Source organism: Amblyraja radiata, chromosome 15, assembly GCF_010909765.2.
Source record: "Amblyraja radiata isolate CabotCenter1 chromosome 15, sAmbRad1.1.pri, whole genome shotgun sequence".
Taxonomy (NCBI): domain Eukaryota; kingdom Metazoa; phylum Chordata; class Chondrichthyes; order Rajiformes; family Rajidae; genus Amblyraja; species Amblyraja radiata.
The window spans coordinates 53,528,761-53,546,107 of NC_045970.1; the positions used below are offsets into that span (position 1 = coordinate 53,528,761).

General features: G+C 44.3%; 2 protein-coding genes across 4 annotated transcripts in view; one reads left to right on the top strand and one right to left on the bottom strand.

Annotated features, from left to right (window-relative positions):
- The window catches only part of LOC116981574 (oocyte zinc finger protein XlCOF15-like), a 293,177-nt gene that overhangs the window by 214,397 nt on the left and 61,433 nt on the right, over window positions 1-17,347 (bottom strand). The window lies entirely within an intron of this gene.
- Window positions 1,585-16,126, top strand: LOC116981512. 3 transcript variants are annotated; one of them, XM_033034572.1, is made up of 7 exons: window positions 1,600-1,666; window positions 2,812-3,041; window positions 6,408-6,594; window positions 10,460-10,858; window positions 12,326-12,583; window positions 14,526-14,626; window positions 14,751-16,126. In XM_033034572.1, the coding sequence occupies exons 3-7, from the start codon at window positions 6,500-6,502 to the stop codon at window positions 15,839-15,841; spliced, it is 1,944 nt and encodes a 647-aa protein (XP_032890463.1). In that variant the 5' UTR covers window positions 1,600-1,666; window positions 2,812-3,041; window positions 6,408-6,499; the 3' UTR covers window positions 15,842-16,126. The 3 variants fall into 3 exon arrangements, with proteins under 3 accessions (XP_032890462.1, XP_032890464.1, XP_032890463.1); XM_033034571.1 differs by lacking the exon at window positions 2,812-3,041 and having other exon boundaries at window positions 1,585-1,666; XM_033034573.1 differs by lacking the exon at window positions 2,812-3,041 and having other exon boundaries at window positions 1,585-1,666; window positions 14,763-16,126.

The following is a 17,347-nucleotide window of genomic DNA, read 5'->3' on the forward strand; positions in this document are numbered from 1 at the left end:
TCTGGACTCCCCCAACACCCGGAACATTTTTCCTGCATCTAGCCTGACCAATCCTTTTATATGTTTCTTAAAATATCCTCTCATCCTTATAAATTCCAATGAATACAAGGCCAGTCGACCTATTCTTTCCTCATATGTCAGTCCCGCCATCCTGGGAATTAACGTGGTGAATTTACACTGCACTCTCTCAATAGGAAGAATGCCCTTCCTCAAAACTGCACACATTAGGTGGGAGAGAGAAAACAGGGAATTATAGACCAGTTAGCCTGACATCGGTGGTGGGGAAGATGCTGGAGTCAATTATCAAAGATGAAATCGCCGCACATTTGGATAGCAGTAACAGATCGTCCGAGTCAGCATGGATTTATGAAGGGGAAATCATGCTTGACTGATCCGTGGGCGGTTGCTGCTGGGACGCAAGTCGGGGCTTGATCTACCCCGGCTGGGTCGCCTGGGCGAGGGTGTCTGATGTTGTGAGACCCAAAACACCCGATGCCCCCAGGTCACATCAATGAGGATGCGTCCCAGCGCATCTAGAAGATGTATCTTTCACACCGGAAAATGGCCAAGGGAGAGCAGTAGATGTAGTGTACCTGGACTTTCAGAAAGCATTTGATAAGGTCCCACACAGGAGATTATTGGGCAAAATTGGGGCACATGGTATTGGGGGTAGAGTGTTGACATGGATAGATAAGTGGTTGGCAGACAGGAAACAAAGAGTAGGGATTAACGGGTCCCTTTCAGAATGGCAGGCAATGACTAGTGGAGTACCGCAAGGCAAGGCTCGGTGCTGGGACCGCAGCTATTTACACTACACTAGAACGGAGACGAGGAAACACTTTTTCTCACAGAGAGTGGTGAATCTGTGGAATTCTCTGCCTCATAGGGCGGTGGAGGCCGGTTCTCTGGATGCTTTCAAGAGAGAGCTGGATGGGGCTCTTAAAAATAGCGGAGTCATAGAAACATAGAAAATAGGTGCAGGAATAGGCCATTCGACCCTTCGAGCCTGCACCGCCATTCAATATGATCATGGCTGATCATCCAACTCAGTATCCTGTACCTGCTTTCTCGCCATACCCCCTGATCCCTTTAGCCACAAGGGCCACATCTAACTCCCTCTTAAATATAGCCAATGAACTGGCCTCAACTACCTTCTGTGGCAGAGAATTCCAGAGATTCACCACTCTCTGTATAGGGGATATGCGGAGAAGGCAGGAACACGCTACTGATTGGGGATGATCAACCATGATCACATTGAATGGCAGTGCTGGCTCGAAGGGCCGAATGGCCGACTCCTGCACCTATTGTCTCCCTCTCCCCTGACTCTCAGTCTGAGGGAGGGTCTCGACCCGAAACGTCATCCTTCTCTCCAGCGATGCTGCCTGTCCCGCTGTGTTACTCCAGCACTTTGTGTCGATCTTCGGAGTAAACCAGTATCTGCAGTTCCCTCCTGCACAGGATTGAGGGAGGCTTCAATGGCGGCGTTAATTACCCAGAGATCATCGGGGCGGTGGGTCAGCCACATCAAGGCTGCAGGAGATGAGCGCGCAGGCGCGTGAGGTGGAGAGGCGGCCGCTTTCTGCGCATGCGTGGAAGGGAGTTGTGTGGGTCGGAGGCCGGTTTAGGCCCAGTCGTTGCAGCCGCAGGAGGAGTCGCCGTCCCCGGGGTAGGTTAAAGCCTCGCTCTATGATCTTTGGGGTAAAGCCCCATCAACACCGGCGGAGGGGTAATATTGGGGATATTTGCGGCAGTTCCGTCCGCGTGTATTGAGACGAATAACAACATTTACAAAACTCTTTGATAAGTTCATGGACAGGAATTGGTGGATATGGATCAAACGCCGGTAAATTAGATGAGTCATCTTGTCCGGCACAGACGAGTTGGGCCGAAGGATCTGTCTCTGTCTGTGTTGTGTGACTCTGACAACGGGACTAGGTTTCCCTCTCGAGGCTGTGGGCCGAGCATCGAATATGTGTCCAGAATTTAACTTTCGTGACCCATGTCTGGAAACTACTTGAAATTTTGCATAGATTTAGATAAAATATAATTGAGAAGGAAGTCCTAACGCGTCAGTGCCAAAAGTTGCACATTAATTAATTAGAAAATGAGGTCGAAAAAGTAAGCGCCATATTACTCCATGGGGAAACTAATTTCGTGCTGCGGTCTATATATGGTTTAAATAGACCGCAGCACGAAATTAGTTTCCCCATGGAGTAATATGGCGCTTACTTTTTCGACCTCATTTTCTAATTAATTAATGTGCAACTTTTGGCACTGACGCGTTAGGACTTTAATTCTGTATATATATATAGTATAATAATATGTAATAGTATATAAATTATTATATAGTATAATAATATGTAATAGTATATAAATTATTATACTATGGTTTAAATAGACCGCAGCACGAAATTAGTTTCCCCATGGAGTAATATTATACTATATATATATATATATATATATATAGTATAATAATATAGCAGTCATATTCACAAGATATATATATATATATCTTGTGAGTATATATATATATCTTGTGAGTAGACTGCAATTATATATAATTATATTATATAAAAATAATCTAATGAATATAATCGTGAGTGTGTATTTTGAATGAGTCTGCCGCAGAGGTTTAGCTCCTGAACCAGCCTAATTAATGAGTGAGGGCAGTTCCCCCATTTACTGAACCCCACTGACTGCCAGTGTGCAGAGTGGGGGTCACGGCCATAGTGGGACTGGGGCAGTGCCAGGCTGGGGGAGGCATCTTCCACTGACAGGAAATTCCCTAACCCTAACTTGCCCCCCTTCCAGAGCTGCCCACGGCTGGAGCCACTTTGGGACCGGCTGCGGACTCCACACGTGTGCCCCACAGCGTGTCCACCTTGACCAGCATGCGCTTCTGGATCATCATGGTGATGATGATGGTGGGGAGCAGCACTGCCCTGCACGCCACCCGGGCAGCCCCATAGCGCCGGCTTCGTCAGTACGCCCGCTCACTCGCTGCAACACCGGCCGTCCGACAAAACAGAATTATCAGCAAGGTTAGCATTATCTTTATTCCATATAACAATTACAGCACGGAAACAGGCCATCTCGGCCCTACAAGTCCGTGCAGAACACTTATTTTCCCCTAGTCCCATCTACCTGCACTCAGACCATAACCCTCCATTCCTTCCCCATCCTTGGGAACCTTGCTATTGTTTTGATGGAATTAGGAGGCAGCCATGATCCCAGAGTGCTCGCTGCCTAGCTACCATGAAACAAAGCACGTGATTGGTCAATTGGCGTTCCACGCAATGTCAAACTTGCACTACACGGATAATTTGAGTTTTTTCTCATATTTTAAAAATATGTGCAGGTTTTGTTTGACGAGTTTCAGGTATGATTTCTATGATATTCTTACACAATATGTTTAAAATTCGGGTAGTTACGTGATTTGGCTCACAAACTTAAACAAAAAAGCACCTCGGCCCACAGCCTACTCGATGTTGTGAATGGGAGCGGGCGGTTTGGAGATAGTTCCAACAAACCCGGGACAATTTCTCGAAGCCAATTAACCAACAAACCTGCACGTCTTTTGGGGTGTGGGAGGAACCCGGAGAAAACGGGGGGAATGTGCAAACCCTGCACAAACAGCACCTGTAGTCAGGATCAAACCTGGGTCTCTGGTGCTGTAAGGCAGCAATTCTATCACTGTAGATAGACACAAAAAGCTGGAGTAACTCAGCGGGACAGACAGCATCTCTGGAGAGAAGGAATGGGTGACATTCCGGGTCGACATCCTTCTTCAGACTACTACTGTGCCGCACTACGGTTAAGAAGACGTTTGCCAATGTGCACTATCCTGTCTGAAAAACCCCTCAGTGCACTTCGATGAACCATTGTCAGTGTTCAGTTGACAGTGGGAAATGCATTCAGGATTCCAGTGTCCTGTTAACAGACCAGAGACTCCAACAGTGAAACAAATACTTTGGTCCTGTCTTCACTAAAGAAACAATCTACCAGAAATAGAAACATAGAAATTAGGTGCAGGAGTAGGCCATTCAGCCCTTTGAGCCTGCACCGCCATTCAATATGATCATGGCTGATCATCCACTGAGTATCCCGTAGCCTCAACTAGCCTGAACTAGCCTCAACTACCATCTGTGGCAGAGAATTCCAGAGATTCACCACTCTCTGTGTGAAAAATGTTTTTCTCCTCTCGGTCCTAAAAGACTTCCCCTTATCCTTAAACTGTGACCCCTTGTTCTGGATTTCCCCAACATCGGGAACAATCTTCCTGCATCTAGCCTGTCCAACCCCTTAAGAATTTTGTAAGTTTCTATAAGATCCCCCCTCAATCTTCTAAATTCTAGCAAGTATAAGCCGAGTCTATCCGGTCTTTCTTCATATGAAATTCCTGACATCCCAGGAATCAATACTGGGGGACCAAGGATCTAGTGGGAGGGAGAAACTGAAGGGAATCCACATTAGTCAGGAAATGGTGTTAGGTAAACTATTGGGACTGAAGGCAGATAAATCCCCTGGGCTGATGGCCTGCACCCCAGAGTACTCAAGGAGGTGGCCCTAGAAATCGTGGATGCATTGGTGATCATTTTCCAATGTTCTCTCAACTCTGGATCAGTTCCTGTGGACTGGAGAGTAGCCAATGTAACTCCACTTTAAAAAAAATAAATAAAAAAGGAGAGAGAGAGAGAGAGAGGGAAAACAGGGAATTATAGACCAGTTAGCCTTACATCAGTAGTGGGGAAGATGCTCGAGTCGATTGTTAAAGATGTTATATCAGTGCATTTGGAATGCAGTGACAGGATTAGTCAAAGTCAGCATGGATTTATGAAGGGGAAATCATGCTTGACTAATCTTCTGGAATCTTTTGAGGATGTAACAAATAGAATGGATAAGGGAGAGCCAGTGGATGTGGTGTATCTGGACTTTCAAAAAGCCTATGACAAGGTCCCACACAAGAGATTAGTGTGCAAAATTAAAGCACGTGGTATTGGGGGTAGGGTATTGACATGGATAGAGAACTGGTTGGCAGACAGGAAGCAAAGAGTAGGAATTAATGGGTCCTTTTCAGAATGGCAGGCCTTGACTAGTGGCGTGCCGCAAGGCTCGGTGCTGGGACCCCAGTTATTTACAATATATATTAACGATTTAGATGAGGGATTAAATGTGACATCTCCAAGTTTGCGAATTACACAAAGCTAGGAATCAGTGTGAGCTGCGAGGAGGATGCGATGAGGCTGCAGGGTGACTTGAATAGGTTGGGTGAGTGGGCAGATGCATGGCAGATGCAGTATAATGTGGATAAATGTGAGGTTATCCACTTTGGTGGCAAGAACAGGAAGGCAGATTATTATCTGAATGGTGTCAGATTAGGAAAAGGGGAGGTGCAACGAGACCTGCATGTGCTTGTACATCAGTCACTGAAAGTAAGCATGCAGGTAAAGCAGACAGTGAAGAAAGCTAATGGCATGTTGGCTTCATTGAGAGAGAATTTGAGTTTAGGGAGGTCCTGCTGCATTTGTACAGGGCCCCGGTGAGACTGAACCTGGAGTATTGTGTGCAATTTTGGTCTCCTAATTTGAGGAAGGACATTATTGCTACTGAGGGAGTGCAGCATAGGTTCACCAGGTTAATTCCCGGGATAGCGGGACTGATATGTGATGAAAGAATGGGTCGACTGGGCTTGTATTCACTTGAATTTAGAAGGATGAGAGGGTATCATCAAAGGATTGGACTAGCTAGATGCAGGAAACATTTTCCCGATGTTGGGAGAGTCCAGAACCGCTTAAGAATAATAAGCGGTAGGCCATTTAAGACTGAGATGAGGAAACATTTTTTCACCCAGAGTGTTGTGAATCTGTAGAATTCTCTGCCAGTGGTGAAAACTTTCACTGGATGTTTTCAAGAGAGAGTTAGATTTAGCTCTTAGGGCTAAAGGAATCAAGGGATATGGGGAAAGAGCAGGAACGGGGTACTGATTTTAGATCAAGACCCTTCTTCAGAAACATCGGCAGTTCCTTCTCTCCATAGATGCTGCCTCACCCCAACCATTTGTATCTATCTTCGATTTAACCAGCATCTGCAGTTCTCTCTTAAACATACTGATTTTAGATGACCATCCATGATCATATTGAATGACGGAGCTGGCTCGAAGGGCCGAGTAGCCTACTCCTACACCTACTTTTCTATGTTTATTCTATGTTTTTATGTGCACTGTTGCGGTATTCGATGGTCGGTGTGGACTCGGTGGGCCGAAGGGCATGTTTCCATGCTGTATCTTTCAATCAATAGAATCACGAGGCTGCCACACTGGCGGGGACAGTGTTGAGACCCCTCCCCCTCCCTTATATGGACAATGGGATGGGTTACTCAAACTTCTGATTGGATAAATTCCCTTTCAGAGACGCCTAAAGACGTGGGTTTGAATCACGGCCTCAACCAAATGCGACCAAGACGAGCAGAAGAGTGATACGGGGAGAATGGACGGCTGAAAATGGAACGGGATACGGCTAATGATCCGAAGTTGTCAGTGGCAGAGGGTCCGCTGGTCGTCCTGCGGAGATTGCGACTTCCACCCCGGTACCACAGGTAGTGAGACATGCCGGATGTAAGGGTGAATTGGAGGGGAAACGAAGTCGAACTGTAGCACAGGCTGAGAGAGCAATGGATTTAATGTTCTTAGTGGCCAAACATGTTGGTTTTGTAGCTGATTGGAAACAAAGAACAGGAGCTGCTGGTTTACACCAAAGACCCAAAGTGCTGGCGTGACTCAGCGTGTCAGGCAACATCTCTGGAGAAAGAGCATTGGGGATGTTTCGGTTCGGTATCAGTCTTCAAACTAAAAGTACGGGGTTGTGAACGAAACTATGGCGAACAGTTACTCAGACTGAGAGAGCAAGGGAGATGGATTTAATGTTTAGTGGTCGGGGATTTGGTTTAACAGATCAGTCGCTGTAAAAACGTCAAGACGAGTTAAGGGTCGGTCCCAAGAGCTGGCCGGGCAATCTATTTATTTATTTATTTCGAACAGAATAAAAGAATAAAAAGCAAGTATGAAACAGCATACAAAAAACAAAACAAGAATATTTATAAAGTGTCATAAACAATATCTATAAATAAATGAAATCGTGTGTGTTCGAAAAGGAGCAGGAAGAAGCCAAAGCTTATTAATTCCCACCCCTTATTCAACTGCTTGTAATTATCATATACAAATTTAGCAGCTATATGTACACCATATGTACACCAGCCACTATATGTACACCAAATTATTTACATTTATACACTAATCAAATATTTACAAAGCCATACAAAAAAGAAAAAGAAAATAAAAAACCCTTATACTATACAGTATCTTAGTCGTATATACAACCCATCACTCTATAATCACCCTTCCCAATACAATCAGTATAACAAATATCCCACTCACAATCACCTATCCTCATCCCAATATCCTTTTAAACAAGTGTTTTTGTACATCTTTATAAACTGAATTATGCTTGTGCTAAGTTTTATCTCCTGTTCCAGACCATTCCACAAATTCACCCCACAGATTGCTATGCACATACTTTTAAGAGTTGTTTTGACATTGAGTTTTTTAAAATTATGTTCTCCTCTCAAATTATACCCACCCTGTCTTTCCATAAACAGTCTTTGTATATTTCTTGGCAGTAAATTATTTCTTGCTTTGTACATGATTTGCGCAGTCTTAAATTTAACCAGATCGGTGAACTTCAGTGTATGTGACTTTAAGAATAATAAATTGGTATGTTCAAGATATCCAACGTTATTGATCATTCTTATTGCTCTTTTTTGTAATGTGCATAACGGCTGTAGGTTGGTTTTGTAGGTGTTACCCCATATCTCCACACAGTAACTCAGATATGGCAATATGAGTGTATTATACAGAGTATGGGATGATTTGTGGTCCAGAATGTGTCTTGATTTTCCCAATATTGCTATTAAATCCGTTGTGAAGAGGGGTTTGGGAGAGGGTGAGTTTTCCTCGGGACGGCTGCTGTTAGAAGACATATTTAAAGAGAGGGTAAAAATGGGCGGGAAATGAAACAAGGAAATGATCAGGATTAACATAACATGCTGGTGTAATTCAGCAGGTCAGGCAGCATTTCTGCAGAAAAGCCATAGCTGATGTTTTTTCTGATGATGCTCTGCCAGGCCTGTATTGCAGCCATCTTTAGCTTATGCTTGTTTTGGGGGATAGTCCCTTTCAGTTTTCTCTTCAGCATATAAAAGGCATGCTCAATTGGGTTCAGATCGGGTGATTGACGTGGCCACTGAAGAATTTACCATTTTTTAGCTTTGAAAAACTCCTTTCTTGCTTTAGCAGTATGTTTGGGATCATTGTCTTGCTGTAGAATGAACTGCCGGCCAATGAATTTTGAGGCATTTGTTTGAACTTGAGCAGACAGGATGTGCCTATACACTTCAGAATTCATTATGCTACTACCATCAGCAGTTGTATCATCAATGAAGATAAGTGAGCCAGTTCCTTCAGCAGTCATACATGCCCAGGCAATAACACCCCCACCACCGTGTTTCACAGATGAGGTGGTATGCTTTGGATCTTGGGTAGTTCCTTCTCTCCTCCATACTTTGCTCTTGCCATCACACTGATATAAGTTAATTTTTGTCTCGTCTGTCCACAAGATCTTTTTTCCAGAACTGTTGTTGCTCTTGTAAGTACATCTTGACAAACTAACCAGTGGTTTGCATCTTGCAGTGTAGCCTCTGTATTTCTGTTCATGAAGTCTTCTGAGGACAGTGGTCATTGACAAATCCACACCTGACTCCTGAAGAGTGTATCTGATCTGTCGGACAGGTGTTTGTGGATTTTTCTTTATTACAGAGATAATTCTTCTGCCATCAGCTGTGGAGATCTTCCTTGGCCTGCCAGTCCCTTCGCGATTAGTAAGCTCACCAGTGCTCTCTTTCTTCTTAATGATATTCCAAACAGTTATGGTAATTTTGGTAAGCCTAAGGTTTGGTTGATGGCTCTAACAGTTTTATTCTTGTTTCTCAGTCTCATAATGGCTTCTTTGACTTTCATTGGCACAACTTTGGTCCTCGTGTTGATAAACAGCAATAAAAGTTTCCAAAAGTGATGGAAAGACTGGAGGAAAGACTAGGTGCTGAGAGCTCTCTTCTACCTGCATTAAGGAGGCATTTAAACACACCTGAGCAATTACAAACACCTTTGAAGCCATGTGTCCCAAACATTATGGTGCCCTGAAATGGGGGGATTATGTATAAACACAGCTGTCATTTCTACATGGTGAAACCAAAATGTATGAAATGGGCCTTTATTAAATTCTGACAATGTGCACTTTAACCACATGTGATTTTATTTTCTATTACAAATCTCAAATTGTGGAGTACAGAGGCAAATAAATAAATGCTGTGTCTTTGTCCCAACCATTATGGAGAGCACTGTACTGATGAAGCCGAATTTTAGTTAAAATATAAGAAGATATTAAATTGGCTTCTGGGCTAGCTTACAGCTTATATTTAGTCTCAAATTAGGCTTGCCTCAGGTTGCGGGTGTGTGAGATAATAAATCCTATAACATTGTCCCCCAAGTGAGGAAGTGACAGAGAAAGAAACAGCTAGTCACATCTTTGAAGTAAGATGCCGTCAACCAAATGACCAATGTTTATGGGGGAGGAGGCGATAAAGGAAGAGAGAAACAGCTAGTCACATCTTTGAAGTAAGATGCCATAAACCAAATGGCCAATGTTTATGAGGGACCAAATGACAGAGAGGAAGCAGCGAAAGAGCTAGGGTGATCTCTGTGAAGATAAAATGTCGTAAACCAAATGGACAATGTTATCTTGTACTATGTAAACAAAAGGCCTTTGATGTGATGCATTCTGTGGAAACCTTTTCCTGTACCTCTGACCATGACTAATGTCTGGAATGTGCTAAGGGGACAAAAAAACCCTACTTAAGGCAATGTCATTCTGTTGTTCAGAAAAGTGGACCGAGGACAGTCGAGTGTCTACATTGGTCACTTAGCTGGAATTCTCGCTCCCTTCCATCGGCCGATAATAAGTAAAGTTTTGAAATGGTCTACCAAACAGTTTGTGTGGTGTCTGTTTATTAAGAAGCGAACCTGGTTTAGTAGTTATAAAAGTAGCTTTTTCAGTACCTCCTCCGGCTTCTGAATAGTCCCTCCATAAACTAAGGTGCTGTCCCATTCACTTCTTTCCCATTGTGTACATTGACCTTTGTCTATGGAACCAATTTGCTACAAGGCTGAGAACTATATTCTGCTCTCTTATCTGTTGTACTTGAGTTTAATTTGATTGCGTTTATGCAAGTTATAACCGATCTAGTACGCATATCATGCAAAACAAAGCTTTTCACCATATCTTGGTACATGTGATGATAATAAATCAAACTCTCCACCTAACACTCTACTTTTTAATTTATTTTCCAGTGTATCGGCATCGAGAGGAAGTTCAACCCAAACAACATGTCAGGCTCGGCCAGGGTCACTCGATCCACTGGGGTCTGAACATCAGCGACCTTCGGATGTGGAAGCACAAAGCTCCATCCACGGCGGGGAGAAACCGTTTGTGGGGTCAGAGGATGGGCAGTCGAACTCCACGTGGAAATGTGGGGACTGCGGGAAGGGATTCCGTTTCCCGTCCCTGCTGGAAATTCATCGCCGCAGTCACACCGGGGAGAGGCCGTTCATCTGCTCCGTGTGTGGGAAGGGATATGTCTCTTCATCTGCCATGGTGACACACCAGCGGGTTCACACCAGGCAGAAGCCTTACACCTGCCCCGTGTGCAAGATGTGGTTTCCAGCCATGTACCTCCTGAAGGCACACAGGTGGGTTCACGCCAGGGAGAGGCCGTTCACCTGCGACTGTAACCGCAGGAGATGCAGCACCTGTTCCTATTACTCCACCCTCGATTGTGTCCAGGGACCCCGACAGTCCGTTCAGGTTAGGCAGAGGTTCACTTGCATCTCCTCCAACCTCATCTACTGTATCCATTGTTCAAGATATGGGCTCTAATGCATCGGCGAGACCAAACGTAAACTGGGCGAACACCTATGCTCAGTCTGCCTGGACCTACCTGATCTCCAGATTGCCAAACATTTTCATTCCCATTCCCACACTGACCTTTCTGTCCTAGCCTCCCTCCTTTGTCAGAGTGTGGCTCAATACAAACCATCTCATATTTTGCTTAGGCAGCTTAAACCCAGTGGTACGAATGTTGATTTCTCCAGCATCAAGTAACCCCTTCATTCCCTCTCGCTCCATCCCTCCCCCACCCAAGTTTCACCAGCTTCTCGTTCTCACCAAGCAAACAGCTAATAATGGCCTGTTTCAGATGCAACGAGACCTGGGTGTCATGGTACACCAGTCATTGAAAGTAGGCATGCAGGTGCAGCAGGCAGTGAAGAAAGCGAATGGTATGTTAGCATTCATAGCAAAAGAATTTGAGTATAGGAGCAGGGAGGTTCTACTGCAGTTGTACAGGGTCTTGGTGAGACCACACCTGGAGTATTGCGTACAGTTTTGGTCTCCTAATCTGAGGAAAGACATTCTTGCCATAGAGGGTGTACAGAGAAGGTTCACCAGACTGATTCCTGGGATGTCAGAACTTTCATATGAAGAAAGACTGGATAGACTCGGCTTGTACTCACTAGAATTTAGAAGACTGAGGAGGGATCTTATAGAAACTTACAAAATTCTTAAGGGGTTGGACAGGCTAGATGCAGGAAGATTGTTCCCGATGTTGGGGAAGTCCAGAACAAGGGGTCAGTTTAAGGATAAGGGGGAAATCTTTTAGGACCGAGATGAGAAAAACATTTTTCACACAGAGAGTGGTGAATCTGTGGAATTCTCTGCCACAGAAGGTAGTTGAGGCCAGTTCATTGGCTATATTTAAGAGGGAGTTAGATGTGGCCCTTGTGGCTAAAGGGATCGGGGGGTATGGAGAGAAGGCAGGTACAGGATACTGAGTTGGATGATCAGCCATGATCATATTGAATGGCGGTGCAGGCTCGAAGGGCCGAATGGCCTACTCCTGCACCTAATTTCTATGTTTCCTTTTAGACAGCGGGCCGAGGTACTTTTTCGTTTAATTTCGTGACCCCAATCACGTATCTACCTGTATTTATAACATATTGTGTAAAATTATTATACAAATCTTACCTGAAACCCGTCAACAACAAAGCATGCACATCTTTTTAAAATATACGAAAAACCTCCAATTTTCCGAGTAGCAACTGTCCAATCAAAGCACGTTGATTCGGACGACAATTGACCAATCACGCGCTTTGTTTCAGGCCAGCTGGGCAGGTAGCCCACAACATGGTGAAGAGTATTTGGTCTTTGGTCTTCTGTGCAATACATGTCGTCGAAACTCACAGCAGGGTAATTCAATTTACTGAGAAAAGCATGAAGAAGTCTGAAGAATGTGCAGCTAAGTGGGTAGAAGTGGAAAAATGTCTGGAAAGCAAAGTCGCTGCTCAGTTGCTGCAACGCAAAGAGTACAGCCAAGTCATGGGACTAGCGCAACATTGTGAAGAAACTGGAGCTGGAAGGTAAGATCTAAAGTCAGAATTTATGAAAATTAACCTGCATGGACTTTAATTAATTAATTCCAACCTCTTATAATGTGAGATATGATGTCTTGAGGCTGAAGTTTTTAAGTTTTGTCTTTCCTGAGCAAATTAAATTAAAAGTTGTCACTAATGTCAGCTTGTTGAAGTCAAAGAAGAGTCTTCTTTAACAACTAATCGCGGAGCTTCCTGCGATCATTTGCCGAGAAGAAGTGCTCCGACCGCGGGGCCTATGTACTTAACATAGTGAAGCCGCGGTCTCCGGTAAGAAGCGGCCGATTCGGGAACTCGGAGCTGCGGAGTGTGTTTGGATCATCTTGACGGGGGGGGGGGTGGGGCAGTACATCGTGCCGTCCGTAGCGGCGACTGCCGAGGGCCCACGGCCCCAACCACGGGTGAACAAAGGAGGAAGATTGAAGGTACACAAAAAAGCTGGAGAAACTCAGCGGGTGCAGCGGCATCTATGGAGCGAAGGAAATAGGCAACATTTCGGGCCGAAACCCTTCTTCAGACTTTCGGGCCGAAACATTGCCTATTTCCTTCGCTCCATAGATGCTGCTGCACCCGCTGAGTTTCTCCAGCTTTTTTGTGTACCTTCGATTTTCCAGCATCTGCAGTTCCTTCTTGAACAAAGGAGGAAGATTGACTGAATTTTAGTGAGAAATGCTCAGAAATGGCGGATGTTTATGTTAAATTCAATTGGTGCATGTGAACTTGAACTAACTTATCTACGGCAGTAACTTACAGTGTAAGTCTGAGTAACATTGAGAAAAGGTTGACATTTTAATAATTAATGTCCATGCAGACTTAAGTACTATGAGATGGGTTTTTTCTGTAGCTATTCTGTAGCCTCTGCCCCTCCACTCTTCAGAGCCCTATACACATTCAAGTCAAGTCAAGTTTATTTGTCACATACACATACGAGATGTGAAGTGAAATGAAAAGTGGCAATGCTCGCGGACTTTGTGCAAAAAGACAAACAAACAAACAACCAAACAAACTACAAACAGAATCACATATTTTTCATATTAAATATTGTGGGTGGAAGGAAAAAGGGAAAGAAACAGCAATTAAAAAAAAAAAAAGCAGTAAGGTTAGTCCCTGGTGAGATAGGAGTTTACAGTCCTAATGGCCTCTGGAAAGAAACTCCTTCTCAACCTCTCCATTCTCACAGCATGGCAACGGTAGCAGCTGGAACAGTCCGTTGCAGGGGTGGAAGGGGTCTCCCATGATTTTATTGGCTCTGGAGTTGCACCTCCTGATGCATAGTTCCTGCAGGGGGGCGAGTGAAGTTCCCATAGTGCGTTCGGCCGAACGCACTACTCTCTGCAGAGCCTTCTTGTCCTGGGCAGAGCAATTCCAAAACCAGATTGTAACATTTCCGGACAAGATGCTTTCCACAGCCGCTGAGTAGAAGCACTGGAGGATCCTCGGAGACACTCTGAATTTCCTCAATTACCTGAGGTGGTAAAGGCGCTGCCTTGCCTTACTGCGGTATGTGATGTCCATGTCATATCCCCAGAGATGTGGACTCCCAGGTATTTAAAGCAGCTTGCGCTATCCACAGTATCCCCATTTATCCTCAATGGTGTGTACGTCCTCGGATGATGTGCCCTCCTAAAGTCCACGATCAGCTCCTTAGTTTTTTTGATGTTCAAGAGGAGGCTGTTATCCTGACACCAGAGTGCCAGATCAGCCACCTCCTCCCGGTAGGCCTTCTCATCGTTGTGTTTTGTGTGGACATGCGCTGTAGGCACTGTGCCACATAATGAACACTAATGTGATCATTTGCTGACTTGCCATCCCATCAACCTGACATGCGTACATGTATATAGCTCCATTGATATGTTGATTTTGTCTTACATAATATAAAACGGGAAAAGAGGTAAAATACTCTCTCACACATTTTATCTTCTATTATTAGGGGGCAGCAGTGTATCCCGGGTTATCATGCCGATTGCTATCGTCACTTCTGCAACATAACAACGATAAATCGAGCTATAGCAAGGTCTCAAAGGAACAAAGGTAACGATAGGATTCAAACATTTCTTAGTATTTCTGGTAATATTATGTTACTTTGAACAAAATATATATTTGAGATTGTTGATATATTTTACTTTTCTGTTTTCCTTTTCCTCTTTTAATTTAGTTCAATCCACAGACGCTGAGAAGCCTGAAGCAGGTGAATCGCCTCAAGAGGCAGTTCCTGATGGTGAAGCAGATGAGCCGGCCTCAAAGAGACTGCTTCGGAACGTGACAAGTGATGGTCAACAAGCAGCTACTGTCCAGCACCCTGACCACAGGCATGTCCTACCAGTTCATTGCATCATCTGTAAAAGTTCAAAGTACATCATAAAAAAAGCCACGGGTAAACGGAGAGTAGAGAAATTAGTACGATGTGAAACAAAACAAGGTGGGCCGTTAATGACTGCTGCGACCATGAAGAAAGATGAAGCATTGCTATTACTCATAAGAGATCGAGACCTTGTAGCTATTGAAGTGAGGTATCATAAATCATGCTACCTTAGATACACCAAAGTTGTCACTAATTTTGTAAAAATGAGTGAACAAGATGATGAGCAGCAGGTGTATGAGAAGTCCTACTCTAGTTTCTGCAAGAGAGTCATCGAGGAGAGAATCATCCGTGGCAAAGAGATCCTAAGACTTGCTAAACTTAATAAACTGTTCATCGTTGAGGTTCGAGAGGTTGAGGGCTTGGATGCATCATCTCACAAGACGGGCTGCTTGAAGGCAAGGTTGAAGAGATCCCATCCTGTGTTATGTTTTACAAGGCCATTTAGGCCAGCAGAAAGTGAAATTGTATTTGTGGAATCATTTGCTGTCGAAGAGCTGGTTGAGGGTGTTGTACAAGTGAATTCAACTGAGGCCGGTGAGAGCAACGAAACTGTCGGTGAAAGTCAACAAGGAGGATCATCGTCCCATCACCTCCGTGACGTGTTTCATGCAGCCCAGATAGTTCAGAATAGCATTGCCAACTCAACAAACCCCATCCGATGCCCCCCAACTTCTGAAGACACAACATTACATAAGGCTGAAGAGGTTGTCCCAGATGAGCTGTACAACATTTTGGCCTGGACATCCGGAGCGAGCAATGAGCCCAAAGAATCTGGGAAAGTTAAAGTACCCGACGAGATGCATCACCGTCTGCTGTCAATTGCCCAGGATATCATGCGCCTGAGAGCCGAAGGAAGAATACTCCTTCCAAAACACACACCCTAATCAGGAGTCCTGACACGGGTGTATTTGTGATTTGGAGTCGCTGTGTCCCAACACATTGGAGCAGACTTATTATTGCACACTGGAAGAGGCAACAGTAGAAGGAGTCTATCAGAGATTAGCTCACATCTGGGACCAGCTGTGTTGACTGCAGAAACTCTCTTACTGCAAAACACTTTGAATCTGATGAAGAATATTCAGATGAAGAGTCGATGGAATGTAAATCAAAAGATTGGGAAAAGAAATGATGATATAAAGTCAACTTTTAGCGTTAAATGCTTTACTGTGTATTGTGTCGAATTATTTAAACCATGAGTGAATGGCTTATGATTCTGGCGTACTGGTGAATAACATGATGTGCTGCTTTTGTGCTGGATGCTAAATACGTGTGTGGTAATAAAGGGTATGTGCCATTTTGGAGATGTTGGGACTATATTGGTCTCATCATGCTCACATCTACATAAGTGTACATAATATAACATTTGGCAGGTACACACACATACTACACATACACAAACAATGCAACACTTTTTGGGTTCTTTTAGGTTAAAGGTAGTAGCCCTCATTTGTACCTCCTGCGGCAGCTGAGAAAACACAAAGTGCCACAGACAATAATGGTCCAGTTTTATACTGCCATCATAGAGTCTGTCCTCACCTTCTCCATCATGGTCTGGTTTGGCTCAGCCACCAAGCATGACATCCAGAGGCTGCAGCGCAACGTTCGATCATCTGAGAAGGTTGTTGGCTGCAACCTTCCCCACCCCCCCCATTGACGAACTGTACACTGCAAGGTCAGGGTAAGATAATCTCTGACCCCTCTCAGCCTGGCCACAAACTCTTTGAAGCACTTCCCTCTGGGAGGCGACTCCGGACTGTCAAAGCCACCACAGCCAGATATAAAAACAGCTTTTTTTCCACGAGCAGTAGCTCTACTCAACAGCCATAAGTCTGTAGCCTCCTTTTGCTCTAATATTTTAATTTATTCTTCACATGTTTAAATTATAATGTTTTATTTTTAATTGTCGACTGTATATCGTGTTATCCTTGCGAGCAAAGCACCAAGGTAAATCTAGTGTATGTATACATACTTTGCTGATAACATTTATTCAATTCAATTTTGACAAAATTTTGTCACGAAACAGAGCTAAAATGGCCTGGTGCACTACCCTTTATACTAATGAATAAAAGAATGACACCCGACCCCCCGACAGGTCTAAGCCCTTAAGAGGCAATCATGGGAAGTGCATTGAGAACACTATTTGAATACACAATTTGAATACACAAGCGCCTTGAGTATTAGAAAGGCGCTATATAAATCCCATCCATTATTATTATTATTATTTGAGGGCAACCCAGTGGTAGAGCCGCTGCCTCCCACCACCAGAAACCAGGGTTCAATCCCGAGCTCGGGCGCTGTCTGTACGGAGTTAGGGATACATAGAAACATAGAAAATATGTGCAGGAGGAGGCCATTCGGCTCTTCGAGCTAGCACCGCCATTCATTGTGAT